General features: G+C 45.8%; 1 protein-coding gene across 4 annotated transcripts in view; it reads right to left on the bottom strand.

Annotated features, from left to right (window-relative positions):
- The window catches only part of Extl3 (exostosin like glycosyltransferase 3), a 126,694-nt gene that overhangs the window by 16,314 nt on the left and 90,660 nt on the right, over nt 1–19,720 (bottom strand). For 3 of the 4 annotated variants that reach the window (XM_045130893.1, XM_045130895.1, XM_045130894.1), the window contains exons 2-3: nt 18,353–18,443; nt 13,519–16,126 (exon numbers count right to left, since the gene is read on the bottom strand). In XM_045130893.1, the coding sequence (XP_044986828.1) occupies nt 13,519–15,666 (2,148 nt within the window). In that variant the 5' untranslated portion in view covers nt 15,667–16,126; nt 18,353–18,443. Of the gene's footprint in view, nt 1–13,518; nt 16,127–18,278; nt 18,444–19,720 lie in introns of those variants that run through there. The other variant, XM_004671402.3, reaches the window with a different exon arrangement.

The following is a 19,720-nucleotide window of genomic DNA, read 5'->3' as shown; positions in this document are numbered from 1 at the left end:
CTTTCAGTCCCACCTGGCAAAACAAATCACCTCTGTATTCTTTGCTGGTGTGTATGTGTGTGTGTACACGTGCGTGCACATGTGGGTGCTCACCTGTGTGCAAGCAAGTGAATGCAAGGGAACAACCTTGGGTGTCGGTTGTCCAAGTAGCTAGACTGACTGGCCAGCAAGTCCCAGGCCTCCTCAGCATTGCGACTACACACTCTCACCACACCAGACTTTAAAAAAACAATTACTGGAAACTTTTGAATGTATGAACATGTTGTGACATGGCCATGTTCCCATCAGTTATCCTCTTTTGTGGTAACTTGTACAATGTGGATTCTGGGGATGGAACTTGGGTCCTCATGCCTGAAGGCGGGCACTTCACGGACTGAGCCATCTCCCCATCCCTACCTCACACTAAAACAGCAGCAACACCCTAAGTCACACAATCAATTCACTACAGCACACTTAGAATGCAACTAATTCAGAGCTGCAAGGACTCTGTAGATATGTGGTCTGAGTATCACTCAATACATGGATAATAAATACACGGATCAGTTGAAGCCAGAGATGACCAGTCCACACAGTGGCCAGCTATGAGCCAGAGGTCTCACTGCCACCTCTCCCTCCAAATCCAATCCTTTGTCCACCAAACTGATATTAACTCTCCAGTTTCTTCAAACCAAAGCTGCCATGGAAATGAATTATTAATTGCTGTGCCATCAAGAAAAAAATGTTGCTAATTACAAAACTACATGAACTAACTAATCACTTGGAATGGAATACTGCTTTACAAAAAAAAAAGTATTTTCAAGCCAGACACAGTAGCTCACACCTTTAATCCCAGCATTTGGAGGGCACAGGTAGGAGGATCACTGTGAGTTCAAGGCCAGTCTTGGACTACAGAATGAGATCCAGGTTAGCCGGGGCTAGAGTGAGACCCTGCCTCAAAAAACTAAAGTTATTTTCAGAATTTGCCTCAACTCCACAGAAGCTCCAGTCCAGATTCAGACAAAGAAGAATCTGCAGTAGATATATTACTACAGCTCCCCCTATCAGAGCCAAGCAACAGACTGGACATGCACCTTGCCCCACAGCATATCTGCCAATATGAAACCACTGGTTTTCCCAAGTGCAGACCCCGTGGGATACAACCGAGAAGCCAAGGCCTCGGTCAGGGGAAAATGGTCAACTGATGAGCAGAGATTCTCAAGGTGGGTTACAAAGAGAAGAGAAACAAAGACAAAGAGAGAGAGAGATGTGACTGGGGATACTGCTCAGTAGTGGAGGACTTGCCTAGAATGTGTAAAGCCCTGGGTTGGGGTGCCTGTATGAGGGCAGGGGGTGGGGAGAAGCAGGAGGGCAAAGCCACCAAGGCCTTATTCAGCAGCCTCTGGGCTCTGTCTGCCAGGGAGTAGGAAGATGGCCAGAAGTGGCAGAAGCCAAATGGAAGCTTAGTGATGGTAAAAGCCCAGCTAGCCGTGAGAAGCATTCCAATTCCAAAGACACTGTCATGTCAAGCCGTGTGGCCACCTTGGGCAAATGGACCCGGGTAGCTGCCCACTCAAATCTCTAGATGGTTTACTTTCCTAACACACACTTATCTACTCACAGAACTGTAATTCTGCCAGGTCAGCTAAACAAAGCTGCTCCTTGGCCTCAGCAAATATTCACAATGAAAAATTCAATTCTTCCACATTCACTTGTAGATTAAAAGCTTTGTGGGTTAATCTCCAGCAGGATTATCTACACATTCATAGCGCCTGAGCACTCCAAAGCCCAGTAGCAAGGACTTCACCTGGGACTGTTAGAAACACAGCCCCAAACCACTGAGTCAGAACGCGCCTCGCCACAGCATTCCAGGCACTGGGGCAAAGAGAGCCCATGAGAAGCACCGGAATTGCAACCGCTCCACTCACTACAGTGACCTGAGTAACCTCTGCTAAACCACCATGGGATCAAATCTGCAGAAACTGAAGTCAGTTATCGGCCAAACACAGCCAAACTCTGAATCAGGAAAGAAGAAACAAAAACTTAAGTGCAAAATGATCTGTGCGGTTTACAGGGGAAGACACATAAGACCGCCTCCCTGTTCTTTACAGGAGCTGAGCCTGGTGGGCCACGAAACTGGTGGCCTAACTACAAATGTGATTTGACCTGGATTTCACAACCAGGTTTTTGGATAAATTTACTTGAGTCCATCGCTGGGATATTAAGAAGCAGGAGGAATGGCAGCAGGGTAAAGGGGGCCTGACACACACCTGGAATCCCAACCCTTGGGAGGTGAAACAGAAGGCCATTTGGCTATACAGACAGCTCCAGGAGAGGCCAGGCTACAGGAGATTCTATTTCAAAAGCAAAATGGCCTTGCTTCAAAACTACCGTATTTAGGGCTGGAGAGATGGCTCAGTAGTTAAGGGTCCTTGTTTGCAAGCCTAAAAGCCTGAGTTTGAGTTCCCGGTGCCCACATAAAGCCAGATGCACAGAGTGGCATATGTGCATCTGGAGTTTGGTTGCAGTGGCTGGAGGCCCTGGCACACCCATTCATATTCATTTATTCTCTCTCATTCTCTCTCTTTGCAAATAAACAACAAGTAATTTTTTATAAAAACAAAACTACAGTGCAGCTGGGCATGGTGGCACATGCCTTTAATCCCAGTACTCAGGAGGCTGAAATAATAGGAATGCTGTGAGCTCGAGGCAAGACTGAGACTACAGAGTAAACAACAACAACAAATCACTATAGCACTTAACAGCTAGACAAAAAGCTCAGCAAAGTAAACATTACTGGTTTTGGCACCAAAATAAGGACAAAAAGAAACATTTTTAAATGCAAACAGATCAGCACTGGCCTCGAAAAACTTGAGAAAAGCAGATCAAATATGGAAGAGGCAAGTCAGCTAGAAGGAAAGATTCTCATGTGTGCTGATGTTTTGTTTTAAATTAACCATCATGGTATATTGTGTATGTGTGTGGAAGTTGTCAATAAAGTTTAAAAAACAAAGTAAAACAGTGTCCCATCTCCTCACCCCTGAAACACTGGCTATTCCTTCCTTACTGCTCCAGTGCATTGCTATTACAGACATTATGATTATATTTAGGTAACTTGTAAATATGAAAACTAACTTTCAAGTCACTGCTTTAATTACTGGGACAAATGGAACATGGTGTCTAACAAGTGTGTCTTATAACACATAAATGAACAGATGAATAACCTAAATAGGACACAGTTTAGCTCTGCTTTTTTCAGAATATAGAATAAAGACTTGTCAAATTTATTTAAATATTCAATATATTTAACAATACTAAATTATGAAAAGAAAGGAATCAAGAAACCTCGCACTAGTTAGTCTTCTCATTTCTTTTTCTGGCTATATTGCTTAGGCTGGCCTTGAACTTGCAACACATCCTGCCTTCATGTCCCAAGTACTAAGATTACAGGTATGTAACACCACTCCTAGCTTCTAACCTTGTTTTTGAAAGAAAAAAAAAAAAATTCCATCAACCCACACCGTCAAGTTGGAAGCAAATGCTCACTCACGTTCACTCTCCTAGTTTCCCACCTTTGCTCCAGTGAGCTGGTCCTGTTTGCCAGCACTGATCAAAGCCTGGACTTTCACCACACCGTTCTTCTCACCACAGTGGAACAAGACTACAGTCCCGGCCTCGAGCCCTGCTGCCTACTAAATTCAGAGATCTTGAATACACCTGAAATGTTCTTTTCCTCTCTGAGATTACACTTGGCTTAGCCAAGCCTAGCAATCTCCAGCCTCTAACAATGTGGCAGGTAAAATTCACTTCTGTAGAGAATCCACTGCAAAGGAACCTCATTTCGAGCCACCGAAGACAAAAAGCCAAAGGCAGCTAACTTCAGTCCTCCCTCTAATTTAAGAAGCAGACCACAACAGCACTCAGGAGGCCTGAAAAGAGCACACATGACATGTACCTAGCACGTGAGGACCTGCAGGGAATAGAGCTTGTGGTGAGCGGAGGAGGAAATGAGGCATGATGGCTTCTTGATATTTCAAGGGACTCATTTACTGAGTAAACACCAGTGGTAAAGGTCAAAAGTAGGCAATAAAGAAGGAAGGAAAAGGAATAAGGAAGTAACAGTGAATGGGTTTTCATTCATAACCATTCATATGAGGCTAAATGCAGTCCAAAAGCACAAGCACATGCTTTAGCTTATGAGAGAGGTGTTTTAACTTGCAAGAGGGAAGTGATGACCCTGAGCTCCTGAAGGTAAACAGCACAGATGAGAGGTTCCACCTCAATGACAGCATGCACGCAGCACTAAGGAAATGCTCGGAAACTGCTAGCAAACTGGCTTGTACTCTAGTACTCAGGAGTCCAAGACAGGAGGAGCAAGAGTTCAAGACCACCCTGGGGAAACACAGCAAATTCCAGCCCCACACTGCAAGCAGGTCTCTGCTTCATAACACTATCAAAAAAAAAAAAAAAAAAATTGGGGCTGGAGAGATGGCTTAGCAGTTAAGCACTTGCCTGTGAGGCCTAAGGACCCCGGTTCGAGGCTGGATTCCCCAGGACCCACACTAGCCAGATGCACAAGGGGGCATTTGCAGTGGCTGGAGGCCCTGGCACACCCATTATCTCTCTGTGTCTCTTTCTCTCTCTGTCTGTCGCTCTCAAATTAATAAATAAAAATAAAAACAAAAAAAATTTTTTAAATAATAAAAAAGTCAGGTATGGTGCCACACACCTTTAATCCCAGCACTCAGGAGGCAGAGGTAGGAGGATCGCCATGAGTTCAAGGCCACCCTGAGACTACATAGTGAATTCCAGGTAAGCCTGGGCTAGACTACTACCCTACCTTGAAAAATCAAAAATAAATCAATAAAATAAAAGGTCACTGCAGGATAGATGTAAGGAAGAACGTAAGAGTGGGAAGGTCTGTGGAGCACTGTCCTCTCGTCACAAAAGGGCTAGTGCATTCATGACCCCACAGTGATTACCAACACCCCCACAAACCCTACACTGTTCTGAGACCACCAACATTTAAAAAAATATTTTATTTGTTTATTTTATATTGAAAGAGAGAGTGAGTGTACGCACAAGGGCCTCCTATCACTGCAAACAAACTGCAGATGCATGCACCACTCCGTGCATCTAGCTGTGTGGGGGTACTGAGGAACTGAACCTGAGCTGTCAGACTGCAAGCAAGCACCTTTCACCACTGCGCCATCTCTCCAGCCCCGCACCCCCCCAACTCAACTTTTTTTTTTTTTGGTTTTTCGAGGTAGGGTCTCACTCTAGCCCAGGCTGACCTGGAATTCACTATGGAGTCTCAGGGTGGCCTTGAACTCACAGCGATCCTCCTACCTCTGCCTCCCAAGTGCTGGGATTAAAGGCGTGCGCCACCACGCCCAGCCAACTCAACATTTTGACATATAGGACAAAGGAGATAATAAAACAAACCTGGTGTGGTGGCGCACACCTTTAATCCTAGCACTAAGGAGTAAGAAGGTGGAGGTAGGAGGATCTGTGAGGATAAGGCCACCCTGAAACTACACAGTGAATTCCAGGTCGTCCTGGGCTACAGATAAACCCTACCTCAAAAAAAATAAATAAGGGCTGGACAGATGGCTTAGCGGTTAAGCGCTTGCCTGTGAAGCCTAAGGACCCCGGTTCGAGGCTTGGTTCCCCAGGTCCCACGTTAGCCAGATGCACAAGGGGGCGCACGCGTCTGGAGTTCGTTTGCAGAGGCTGGAGGCCCTGAGGCTCCCTTTCTCTCTCTCTCTCTCTGCCTCTTTCTCTCTCTGTCTGTCACTCTCAAATAAATAAATAATTAAAAATAAATAAATAAATAAATAAACAGAATAAAAGAGATAACAAAACAGAGAAAGAACTACCTTGAAAGAGGAGGGTCCTCAGTATAATGGGGTGGGGGACAGAGGACAGAAGAGAGTAACATGATGGAAACCTGAAAAAATTACAGTATATACATACATTCAAGTTCCCAATAATAATTATTAAATCAGTCTGGAGAGATGGCTTACGGTTAAGGCGCTTGCCTGCAAAGCCAAAGAACTCATGTAAGCCAGATGCACAAGGTGGCGCAGGTGTCTGAGTTCATCTGCAGTGGCCAAAGGCCCTAGCATGCTCATTTTTTTTTCTTTCTCAAATAAAATAAAATATCTTAAAAATTATTAACAGTCATTGCACCATGATTAGCACAACCTTTCCTACCTTGTTAGACATTTCACTTCTGTATTTTATGTTTTCATTTTGTGTGTCACATGTATTATTTACTTATAAACAAGTTTGTGTCTTTCCAGAAATTGAGGCTTGGGGTTGGGTGTGGTGGTACATGCCTTCACTGGGAGGCTGAGGTAGGAGGATAACTATGAGTTCAAAACCAGTCTGGGGCTACAGAGTGAGTAAGTGAATTCCAAGCCAGCCTGAGTTAAAGACCCTTCCTCCAAAGAAAAGAAAAGGGAAGGAAAGGAGAAAGGTGGGGAGAGGAGAGAAGGGGAGAGAAGAGGAAGAAAAAGAAATTTAGGCTTGGCAGAAAAGAAAAAATATGCCAACTATGGCCCAAAATCTGAAAACCTAGTTCTAATTGAGGTGTTAATGACCTGAGTCAGTAAAATCTCCAGTTCTTGCTTTGCATTAGTGATAAATAAGCACATATAAACAAAAAGAGGTTGACATTACCTTACTTGCTGCAATTAGGAAATCACTTATGCAGCATGGCACATCAGCAATTGCTTTGCACAGCTACAATTCTTGCTATTAACTTGTGGTTTCTGATAGCTCTGTAGCTTTTCCTGTGCAGTCATACGGCTCATTTTCAAATAGGAAGAGCAAGCCTTAAAAATAAGATGGCCAAAGAGAAACCAAACCACTCAGATACACTGATTTCGCCCTTTGTTTAATCTCAGACCTACAGAGGCTGGGTAAGATTTTTCCTGCCCGACTCATCTAGAAAGCAATCACCACCTGGTTTGTAGAAGAGATTCTTTTTTTTTTTTTTTTTTGGTTTTCCGAGGTAGGGTCTCACTGTAGCCCAGATTGACCTGGAATTCACTATGTAGTTTCAGAGTGGCCTCGAACTTTCGGCAATTCTCCTACTTCTGCCTCCTGAGTACTGGGATTGAAGGTGTGTGCCACCACGCCCGGCACAAGGGGTATTTTGAAGAGTGCATGCAGACAGAAGTAACACTGGTGAGGCTTGTGAAGAGTAAACCTTTATAATGGCCTCTCCTCAGGATGTCTTACCAAATCCTTTCACAGCCTGACAGCTGGGAGGTGGACAGTGCTAAGAGGGCCCCACAGAGGCACCTTCCTGCCCACACCCCTCTCCTCAGCCCTAACAGATGATATGGGAAACAATATGAAAACAGTTGGTGTGGCATCCAAGTTCCCAAAACAGAGGAAGACCCTTCGTTCAAGTCCATTACCAAGAGCTGGGAGAAGGGGGGAAAGCCACGGAAAACAATTATTTCTCCTTTTGGGAAAATGTGGTGCCTTCTAGCCTTTCCACATCAGAGGCCTTCGAGTCTCCTAAGGACATGCGATGCACTTGTCTCTCAACTCAATACCTCCACGGACACTGCCGTGGGTTCTGCCAGCCACCACCCTTCCCTGGGTTTCTGCGAGTCCTGTATTCCTCCATCTTCTTCCACATATTCTCACACAGATCAGGTGACTCACACCTGCTCAGCATCCTCCAAAAGCACACTAACAGACCAGGGTCGCGCCTGGATGCCTTCGGGCAGCCTGTGTGGCCTTGCACATGTGGTCTTGACAAGTCCCTCCTGCCTCCTTTCAGACTCTCCCGCCACAGGTCTTGTCCCAGGTGCGCTGGCGCTGCTTCCCGCACCTGCCACCACCCATGTTCTCCTCCTGTGTGTCACTCGTGCTTCTGATCAGATGACATATCCTCCAGAACCCTTGCCAAGGACGCTGGAAGTCAGCTGTACCTTCATGGAGAGAACAATGAAAACTGCAGCCTCCAGAACTGACTTTCGAAAAACTGTCCTGGAGCTGGGGAGATGCCTCAGTGGGTAAAAGGCTTGCCTTGCAAGAATGAGGACCTGAAGCCAGGCATGGTAGAGCACACCTTTAATCCCAGCATTCAGGAGGCAGAGGTAGGTGGATCTTGTGAGTTCGAGGCCACCTTGAGACTACACAGTGAACTCCAGGTCAGCCTAGGCTAGAAAGCAAGACCCTACCTCATTAAAAAAAAAAAAAGAATGAGGTCCTGAGATCAAATCCCCAGTATTCACGTAAAATGCTGGGTGTTGATGGCTGAGGAGGTAGAGAGGGGAGAGTCCTTGGCGCTAGTCTAGCTGAGTCAGTGAGCTCTAAGTTTAAACAGGTTTATTCTGTCTCAGAGAATAAAGTGGAAAGTAATTGAGAAAGACACCCAATGTCAATTGCTGGCCTCCACACAAATGCATATATATGCAGGTACACACACACATACACACATGTACTCATGGTGTACATGCACATTACAAAAAAAAAAAAAGAGCCAGGCGTGGTGGCATGAGCCTTTAATCCCAGCACTTGGGAGCCAGAGGTAGGAGGCTCTCAGAGAGTTCGAGGTCACTGTGAGACTACATAGTGAATTCCAGGTCAGCCCGAGCCAGAGTGAGACCCTACCTCAAAAAACCAAAAACAAACTGTCCTAGAAATGAGAGTGTATGTAGTGTGAAGACGAACAATGCTGAGTGAGCTCAGCTGCACTTTTAGAACTAGAAGAGGTGACTTCCATGACAGCCCAAGCCTGAAGCGTCCCAGGACAGATCCTGAGAGTCTCATGTCCCACAGTATTCTGAAAAGGCCACACTACTTAGGATTCACCATACTCCTAAGAAGACTAAGATGGGTAAATACATTGGAATAAATAAATGAATAACTCAGACCAAAAATTTTGGTGGGGGCCTTGACAAATGGCTCAACTGTTAAGGTACCTGCTTGCAAAGCCTAATGACCTGGGTTCAATCTCCCAGTACCCATACAAAGTAGCACATGGATCTGGGGTTTGTTTGTAGTGGCAGACATTATTTCTCTCCTCTTTCTATTTCTCAAATAGTTTTTTTTTTTTTTTTTTTAGTTTGGTGGGACCATGTGTCAAAAAGGGATTATCTGAGCCCAACATAGTGCCTCCTGCCTATAATCCCAGCCTTGAGGAGGCTGAGGTAGGAGGATCAGCATGAGTTCAAGGCCAGCTTGGGCTACAGAGTGAGCTCCAAGTCAGCCTGTGCTACAGTGAGACTCTGCCTAAAAAATAAAATAAAATAAAAATAAATAAAATAAAGGGGGTGGGGAGGATTATCTGGAGGCTTCTGCTTCTAGGAAGATTAGGTGAGCACCCACTAGACTGCTCCCTGCAAATGACTGACTCTAGATAAAATTCCAGGAGAGACATTTCCTGCAGGCAGGTAAATAATGGAGGGAAGGGAGGAAGGGAAACTGCTACTGCTCTCATCCTTACATTCAGCTAGAACCGGTACGGGGACAGCTAGGACTCAGACAAAAGCTATGGTCATTCAGCTTGAAAGAGAGAGAACAGCTTAGGGCAACCACTGCCCCCGAAAAGAGTATAAATTCCAGAAAGGAAAATGTGCTCTGTCTAAACAGCAGGTCTGTAACCTACTCCTGGCCCAGGCATCCTGGGTAAGCAAACTAGCTAAATACAAAAGAACTCTTAACAATGGGGAAGCCATTCAAGAGCCAGAACTTTCCCTTTGTGTCCAACAAAATTAGCTGCTTACAAGAACAAAAATAGCAACATCTTTTAGGATAAAAATCAAGCATATGATAGTTAAACTACCGAAAATCAAACATAAAGAAAACATCTTGGGAAGCAGCCAGAGAAAATCACACATTCCATATGGAAAACAAAAATCTGGGACACCAGAAACAGAGACTGTCTCTCACAGTGGTAGCCCCCAACCTAGTAGGGAGTTTTTGAAAAGACTGTACATTCAATTCCTTGGCACATGGATGCCCTCCATTTGCCTTCTGTCATTTCAAGTTAGAGAATTTAACTGATGGAATTTAAACTATTGAAATTACTGGCCCTTGCATGTAAGCAGGCGTTCCCTCCTCACAGGTCAAGGGCTCTGTTCTGACATTTCTCAAAGTGATTTCCCCTCCTCGATCCAGACACACCTGCCTATCGATCACGCTGTGCTTAGCAAGTCTTTATTCAGCAGTAGGGGGGTTCCCAGGGTATCCCAGTCCTTAGGGAAGATGACTTGAACTCAGCTTACTGGCTAAACAGCAGCCTGGGAGTGTGCACGCCTTTTCAGAACATACTGGGGATTTGTGCTTCTCCTGTGCCTGGCTGCCAGTCAGACACTAGGCCTAAATGGAGTACGCCTGCCAGCTGCAGACCGCCAAGCCCTAGCTACTTAGTGGAGAGGGACTGTCATCGGGGTACCTGGTAGGCCTTCTGCTTTAAAACTGCTTTTCTAATTCTTTAAAGGTATCTTGCTTAGAGTAACTTTCATTGTCTCTATCCTTAGACACTGGCTTCACGTGCTCTTTGTAAACAGAATTTCAGCTCCAGTGTACCTGTCTGGGCAGGGAGGCCATTTTTACGAGATGAGAAAGTGTGGCTATCCATATGACTGAGGAGAGGTGTGGTGGCAGCTGTCTGTTCTTGCCCTATCTATACCCTTACCACCTTTGCAGACATTGAGTTGATTTTTGAGGTAGGGTCTCACTTTAGCCCAGGCTGACCTTGAATTCACTATGTAGTCTCAGGGTGACCTCGAACTCATGGCAATCCTCCTACCTCTGCCTCCCAAGTGCTGGGATTAAAGGCATGAGCCACCATGCCTGGCTTTTTTTTCTTTCTTTCTTTCTTTTCTTTCTTTCTTTCTTTCTTTCTTTCTTTCTTTCCTTTCCTTTCCTTTCTTCCTTTCTTCCTTTCTTCCTTTCTTCCTTTCTTTCTTTCTTTTGAGGTAGGGTCTCACTCTAGTCCAGGCTGACCTGGAATTTACTATGTTGTATCAGGCTGGCTATCTGGGAGGGAAAAACAACCAACCAACAACACCACCAAAAAAAATATAAATAGATTAAAAAAATAAAAACCACTACGTCTAACTATAGAAAGCCCTTTAGAATGGCCCCTGTTCGAAGTTTCTGGCATTTCCAGAATTGTGTATAGTATTACTGCAATGGGCTGCCCAGTAATCCATGAGGACTACTCATTTCCCACCACAGTTAAAGAAATGACTTGTTCTAGAGACTTCTTTGATGGACTTCAGTCACTGTTAATGGGATGACAGCAGCTTCTCCATACCCAACTCAAAAAAAAAAAAAAAAAAAAAAAAAAAAAAAACCACCTTGACAACCACAAAGGCTGCCTCACTACCCACCATGAGCGCAGCAGGTCCTTTCACAGAGCAAGGCCTTTATACAAACTTCAGTGGCACAATGAAGTAAGTAAATGCATTTGGGAACAAGTCTATAAAAAAAAATCCCCCTGTTTACAAAATTCTTATTTATACATGAGATAAATGCAGGATAAAAGTTTTCAGAATGCTTCATTCTTTGAATAACCTCAGATGATGAATTCGTTAAAGAATAAAATATATGAAAAGACTGACTGGTAACAGTAGCAACAGGAAAAACATAACCATCGCTAGGTACTTCGTACTGTAGAAATACATAGTGACAGCTATGCCCGGAGACATTGTGTAGATGACTCAAAAAACCATTTCAGGGAAACCAGTTAAGGCTGCCCACAGCAGCAGAGCATCTACCCTTGTCCTTGACATTAACAGGTAAGCAGGAACCAAATGTTCACCAACCACCTTTCCTAGCCCCTTACCTATAACCAGATTTCTCTGTAACAGTGACATCAAAGGAGATAAATTAACTATCAGAACTCTCTCCAAGCTGTGGGTCACTCCTAACATACACTTTTTCTAATACATCATGTTTCTACTGTGTAGCTTCAAATTAATTAATTGTCCAATGAAACAATCTTTAAAAGCTAGATTCAAGCAGATATCCCCTTCTAGAGACATCATCCCTAGTAAAATCCTAATTTTCCTTCAATAAGGTTCTAGCAATGCACAACACACCAGACCTCTCATTGTGGTTTGCAACCCTTTTCTAGACAATGCCCACATGGCAGAAGTGCTTAGCATTGGCTTAACACCTGCTCTAAAGCCTGGTCTGGACGAGCATCTCCCTTCCACGTGCCAAGATACACAAGGCCCTCAGTCTCCATGCTCTCCCCAACATAATCAACTAAGATGCCTCCTGTACATGTCACTTCTTTCCACAAGAGATGGAGTAAAGTATGCGAAGAGCCTGCGAAGATACTCTAGAAAAGAGGTGCAAGATCTTCAACTCCCACAGATCAAGAACGCCAGCCTCCCACAGGCTCCCTCGTCTTCTGGGAAGTGACCTGTGTCATTTCCCGTTGACTTTCAAATCCTTTGGGAGTGATTCAAACTGAAACATCTAATCAGACATGCTAAAGCTCAGCTCCTCTATTACTCATCACAGTCTTAAAATTAATTAGCTTCTCTAAGCCCTACATGGCCCAAATGTAAACTGAAGAAATGGTGATAATGACATATGTCACATTATACGTGCCTAGACTCAGAGTTTTTTTCATTGTTCCCATCCTGACAGCGTAGGAGGGTCTATGAAATAACCAAGGGGATTTGTAAGCTTCCATGGGTCCATATCAATTTCGGCTGTGGAGGCACTAAGAGATTTAGGAAGAAAGAAGCAGGAATGGCACTGACAAGGTATGAAAAAGCAAACAGGGCTGGAGAGATGGTTTAGTGATTCAGGCGCTTGTCTGCAAAACCTAAGAACCCATTGTGGTAGTTTGACTCAGGTGTCCCCCATAAACTTAGGTGTTCTGAATGATAGGTTCCCAGCTGATGGAGATTTGGGAACTAATGTCTCCTGGAGGCGTGTACTGTTGGGGGCAGGCTTATGAGTGTTACAGCCAGTTCTCCTTGCCAGTGTTTGGCACACTCTCCTGTTACTATTGTCCAACTTATGTTGACTGGGGGGTGAGGGTGATGTCTACCCTCTGCTCATACCATCGTTTTCCCCTGCCATCGTGGAGCTTCCCCTTGAGCCTGTAAGCCAAAATAAACCTCTCTTCCCCAGAAGCTTCTCTTGGTTGGTTGATTTCCACCAGCAATGTAAACCTGTCTGCAACACCCATGTTCAACTCTCCAGGCCCCATGAAAGCCAGAAGCACAAAGTGACACAAGTGTGCAAGGTCACACATGCACACAAGGTGGCGCACATGTCTGGAGTTTGTCTGCAGGGGCTGGAGACCCTGGCGTACCAGTTCCCCACCAGCACCACCACTGCCTGCCATGTCTCCCATAAAAAGAAAAAGCCAGTCTGCAAGGCTTGCCTCAAAAAAAAAAAAAAAAAATCAACCAAATGGCACAGGAGAAGGAGCCTGCGCAGGTTCAACCTCCTGTACTGTAAAACAGATGCACACTCCTACTATGAGTTGAAACAGCTAATGTCATGACAGCCACAGAAACAAACTGCCCATGTCTCCATTACCATGATGGGGACGCCAATATCAGGCCACAGGAGGTCCTCTGAGGGCAGCTTGGGAGAGTTCCACACCACCACCACCTTGTTCAGGTAAGGGAGGCCGTTGAGCCTCTCTAAGGAGTTCATCAGCACCTCCTCCCGCTCGTAAGTCAGCATCACGACTGTAAACTGCTCCCGTGGGACATTGCCTCCCAGCGCTGCCTGGAATTCCTTGCCGGAACCCCCAGCTCCACCACCAATAGGTCGAAATCCAGTTCCTGAGCCCAAGAATTTGGCCTCAGAGGGCAACACGGGGTCAAAGGGCGTGTGGGGGAAAAGGTGGAAGGGCCCGGGAGCGGAGTTCCAGCTGCGGTAAAAGTCGGTGACGGTCAGAGTGAAGTTGCGGAGGTATTTAGGCGAGGCGTACGGTGGCTCTGTTTCCACTGGGCCCAGGTCCAGGTCCCCATTGTCAGCCATGTTGGGGTCAGTGCCAGCCGCCTTTCCTGAACGGTGGGGAATCTCAGCTGCTACCTCTTCCCGGATGGGAGCAGCTGGGATCTGGATGCGAGTCCTGACCATAGCCAACACGGTATTAAAAATACTGTCAGCGGTGGAGAAATAAGTCTCCCAGAGAAAGCGGCCTTGCCGCCTCATGGCTAACAGGTCACTATCTGAGAGACTTCTTAACAGAAAGTGAACCTCGGTAACACGAGGCTTGGGTACCACCAGGGCTGCCTCGTTCCACTGAAGCATGTCCTGGTATGGGAGCTGGACCTGCTCGCCCAGCACAACTGGGACAGCACCAACTTCCAGCGCTTCAAAGAGCCGTGTGGCACACCCGGATGATATAACCAAGTGGGGGTCCCCAGGCGTGATAATGAGGGCAAAGGTGGAAAGCTTCAATAATTCTAGGCGGTCTTCCCGCTCCCCACACAGCGCCCACTCAGTTGGCAGACTGGGCTTCGGCTGGTTTTTGCAGGTGAATTCCACTAGGACCTGGTCTAACTTGCTGTCCTGTACTGCCTTTAGGGTGGCAATGATCCGATCGTCATAGTCAGCTGGAGGGTCACCCTCCATTTCTTCCTCAAAGGAACGGGCCTCCTGAAGGCTGGACCGTAGGGATTCAATCTTCTCCCCCTGGAAGGTGAAGAGATACTTCCGCTTAACTGGCACCTGGGGCGGGATTTCCATGAAGTTGGGTTCAGACATAGCATGGACTAGTGGAGACACTACCAAGTCAAAGCCAGGTCTATACTGGGCAGCATAGAAAGTAGACTGGGCCACCATGGCCCGCCCAGTACTGACATTGTACAGTAAGTTCTGTGTGTCCGACTTCCGGGACAGATTGATGATGACGTGGTTGTGTCCATCTGTCCGCCAGTGCGGCAGTGAATACAGCTGCTTCTCAAGGTCAGCAGGCCGCAGCACCACCGGCTCCTGCAGTTCCCCCACAAGTATCACATACAGGCAGGCAATGTCTGCATTTTCGGTCACATAGACATTGGCTCGTGCTGTAGCCTGAAAAGCTTGCTTGACCAAGGGGTCCAGGTCGCTGCCAAAGGCAGACTGATCACTGTCATACACATAGACTGGAAAACCAGAGGTGAGGGGACAACGAGAGTAATCAAAACAATTGTGAAGCCGGCAACCCCGGGTGACCTTTGGGGGAGGAAGGCCCACATCGTCCTTCTCAGGAAGCAGCCGGATGGGCAGAGAAAGTCTGGGCTGGTTCTGCGCCATCAGCTCTTTGTACGAATGCTCTGTCTGGCTAATGACGTTCTTGAGCTGCAGCAGGTCCTGCTTGGCGTTCTCGATGCTCTTCTTACAGGCTTCGATCTTCAGGTTCAGCTTGGCGATTTCACTGTTCAGCTCCTGCCGCTTGGCCTCCAGCTGTAAAAGCTCCTCACTCACAGACTCGCGAATGCGGCAAAGGTCTAGAACGTGCTTTATCTCACAGAGCTCGTGGCCAGCCCGAGGGCCAAAAATCCGCTTGCCTGCCTCGTCAGCCTCATCCAGTGTGGTGAGGTAATAGTGAGCAATAAGAGGAAAGATGACCAGAATGATGAAGAGTGTGAAACTCAGCCATGGAAGTCGGATACGGTTGGACCAACGCAACATACACGTCTGACCACCATTCCCCACACCCCCATTCCGCAACATGGTATAGCCTGTCATGAGTTCTTTGTGGCTCTTGCCCCCGGATCACGTTGGGTCACTCGCCATAACCATGAGTTTCTGTTGGCCAAAACTCAACCTCGTTTTCACTTACACGTTTCTGGAAGAGTTAGTGTGCTCCCTGCACAAGGCACAAAATAAAATGGAAATTTCATTTTCCTCAGCTGTGACTCAAATGGTCTCTCACCCTGTTCGGGCAGATCTTGAGTGTTGGCTGAGGATCAAAGAACGTGTCCTTGCTCTTCACCAAAGAGTAAACGGTGCCGCATTCCTGCCAGGAGGAGGAGACAATCCTTGAGGATAAAACCCCGGGAAGATACTCTGGAAGCAGGCAGACCGTTTCAATTGCCATTACGTTCGTTCCTTGGCGCTGCTGACCAACTGATATGCATAGCTTCCACTCAAGAGCTGGCAGGTGGAAATGCCAGCCTCTCTACTGTCGTCACTGCCAAAATCAGATCTGTAAAAGAAAGAACCATGTCACCCTTGGAAAGATTATGTGTCCCCCCCCCCCACACCCCAGGTCAGAACAATGCTAGGAAAAGAGGGAACACAGGTGTGTGCTTCAATGTACACAGCAGGTCCGACGCAGAGACTGCTTGGTGTCGATGTGCTGCTGTGGTGAGCCATGGACAGGATAAGGGAGCTAAACAGCTTCAGCTCATACAGCCTCTTCCCACTTAACTGATCTAAAGAGGCAAGAGACCTGAAAAATGACCAACTAAATCGCAGCAGGCAGAAGTCTGCAATCGCAATTTGTTACCTACTCAAGTCCTGGCACCATCTTAAGGTGAAGGGAAACAGCTTTCTGTCCAACCTTTGGAGCTACGCTCACTCCTGACATAAAAGTCTCTCTTTGAACTACTTAAAAACAACTCCGAAGAGCTCAATTTGTTAAATTTAGAGTTGAAAAGAGGTGAAGCCTTTTGATCTTCACCCAGTAGGAGACGCAACAATCTAGAGACAAAAGGTATTTTCCAGTTTGCTTCTATTTATCATCCATTAGCAGACATCATGTGCTCTTTCTTAAAATAGAAATACTAACTTGGTCTTTTAGAAAGAACACTATACTTAGAAATGAGAGGCATTATTCCTTATCCTTTAGGGACAGACCTGCTGTCCGATCTCATACTTCGGGGTCCTCATCTTGTGAAATGGAGAAAAGTGCACTCAGACAACAATACATTGTCTTACTATGAAAATAAAGCACAGAGATGGGTACTTTAACTCATCAATCTTGAGGCAATATTCCCAGTCCTGTTCGATCACCAAATTTTATGATCACAGTATATAAAAGCTTTCCACCTGTCATCCTCTCAAACTAAACATATACAGGGGTCAAGTCCGTGGCAAAGAAAATTCCAATTTCTTTCATTCATGTCTTCCACATACATATATATTTATTTCACAGACAGGCTTAGTAAAATATATTGTGATCCTAATAAGAAGCTGAGACAGGAGCTGGAAAGATGGCTTAGTGGTTAAGGCGTTTACCTGTAAAGCCAAAGGACCCAGGTTCAATTTCCCCAGTTCAATTCCCCAGGACCCATGTAAGACAGATACACAAGGGACACATGTGTCTGGAGTTCGTTTGCAGTTGCTGAAGACCCTGGTGTGCTCATTCTCTGCTGAAATAGGAGGATTTTCAGTTTAAAGTCAGCTAAGACTATAGAGCAAGATGCTGTCTCAGATAAAAATTGTGTGTATTTGTCTCCAGCATATTCCTGGCACATCTAAGATATGCTAAGTACACATAACTGGGAGAATCATCTATGAAATAAAAGCTTCTCCCCGAGGAACTTTACTGTCTTAGAGGTAAGATGTAAACAGGCTGGGAAAGTGACTACAGAGCACGTGTCTGCCTTGGGCAAATGCCTGGGTTCAATCCCCAGGACCAGAAGCAGGAGATAAAAGAGGAGGGGAGGAGAAAGAGAGTAGACAAAGGGAAGAGCAAAAGGGGGATAAAGGGAGAGAGAGGAGAAAGGAGAAAGGAAAGAGAGGAGGAGAAACAAGGGGGAGAGAGAGAAGGAAGGGGGAAGAGGGACAAAGAGGAAAGAGGGAGGGAGGGAGAGGAAAGAAGTAGGAAGGAGAGGGAGGCAGTGGATGTGGAGGAGAAAGGGAAGACAAGAAATAGCATTAGATCAAACCAACAAAAGGGCTCTACGAGGCAGTATAACATAGGCACGACTTCAGAGGCTCAATAACTCTCCAGTTTCCCTGATATGAGTAACTATTCAGGTATGATAGGGTCTGTTCTCCCTTTAAAACAAAAAGGGTTTTTTGTTGTTTTGTTTTGTTTTTTCGATTTTTTGAGGTAGGGTCTTACTCTAGCCCAGTCTGACCTGGAATTCAGTATGTGGTCTCAGGGTGGCCCCGAAGTCAAGGTGATCCTCCTGCCTCTGCCTCTCCTGGATTAAAGACGTGGGCTGCCCTGCCTAACAGAAAGTTGATGACAATCTTACTACAAAGACTTAAGCAAAGCCAGATAAGGACAACAAACAAAATCTTCCCTAGAAAAGATTAAATCTGCATTACTTACACTGAGATAATTAACAGCAGAATGTCCAGGCATTTCTAAGTCACTCACATTTTCTTTTGATTTCAACGTTTACCTCACTCTGCTGCAGCGCTGACCAAGTCCTCAGGAGGGAGAAAAGGCGGTGCAGCTGGTGCCTGTCTTCCTTACCTTATGGCTCAGGGTCGTCCTTCTCCAGCTTGGGCAGCTCTACACTTCTGTACATAATTTCCTGAAATAGCGAACGCCACGGCTTGCTCCCCTGATTTAAAGAGAAAACAAAGTGACGCGCTATTTGAAACATGAGCTGCTTAGTAAAGCGTCTGATCACCACTTCCATGAAAAGACTTCCCTCACACTTACAATGCAGCCACAGAATTCAGTCCACAGTGCCTTTTGTTGCTTTGCTGTTTTTTGTTTGTTTGTTTTGTTTTGTTTCTCAGATAGGGTCTTGCTCTAGGCCAGGTTGACCTGGAATTCACTATGTAGTCTCAGGGTGATTTCGAACTCACATCTCAACTCAGCCCCCTGAGTGCTAGGATTAAAGGTGTGAGCTACCACACCAGGCCAGAATGCTTTTATGTGAACAGGATACAAATGACTAATAAATCCACTTAGATAACAGGTACAAACTGGGGTCTTCAGAGGCACACTTTGCAGATTTTTTTTTTTTTTTTGCCTGTTTATATAATGGAAGAGAATAAAACAATACACTACAAAATGGGAAGTTCTTGCCTTTCAGAAGTACACTTGAACAATTTATAGATAAGATGCACCTGGAATATGATTCAAAATAATGGTGATGTATATCTGGAGTTAGAAATAAACCAAGACCAGCCAGGAGCTGAGTGTGACGGCACTTACCTACCATTCCAGCGAGGCTAAGGTAGGAAGACCATGAGTTCAAGGCCAGCTCAGGCTACAACAGCTCTAGCATAGCCAACATATAAGCAGAGATGAAAGTAGAAGTCAGTGTTCTCATGGCAACTAAAGGTTCAATGATGACTCAAAGGAATTTCTCCCATTAAATCCTCTCTCTTTACTGGGCTAAGCCAAAAGAGCAGCAGTGCCCACCAGTGTGAACTTTCCTTTCTGGACAGCTAATTAAATGGCTTCAAGCATGAAAGATAAGGAAGCCCTAGAACTCTCTTCTATTATTCTCTGGAAAATGGCCCATAAAGCATTAGGGTCTGGAAACAACTGTCACTAAAACACTGGTAAGGAACTCTAGTGGGCTTCAGTGCAAGTGCACATCTTACTAACTCTCAGTCACCCAACGTAGCTTTTGTTTGTTTGTTTGTTTTTCAAGGTAGGGTCTCGCTCTAGCCCAGGCTGACCTGGAATTCACTATAGAGTCTCAGGTGGCCTCGAACTCACGACGATCCTCCTACCTCTGCCTCCGGAGTGCTGGAATTAAAGGCGTTTGCCACTGCTGCTTTGTTTTATTTCCATTCTTGCCCCTACGATGCATATACAGCAGCCAGAAACAGACCTGTCCCTCCCCTTCGGAACCTCCGCTGCACTGCGCAGCTCCTCCTC

This window comes from Jaculus jaculus, chromosome 12, assembly GCF_020740685.1.
Source record: "Jaculus jaculus isolate mJacJac1 chromosome 12, mJacJac1.mat.Y.cur, whole genome shotgun sequence".
In the NCBI taxonomy this organism is placed as follows: Eukaryota; Metazoa; Chordata; class Mammalia; order Rodentia; family Dipodidae; genus Jaculus; species Jaculus jaculus.
This window is presented reverse-complemented; position numbering and strand designations above follow the sequence as displayed.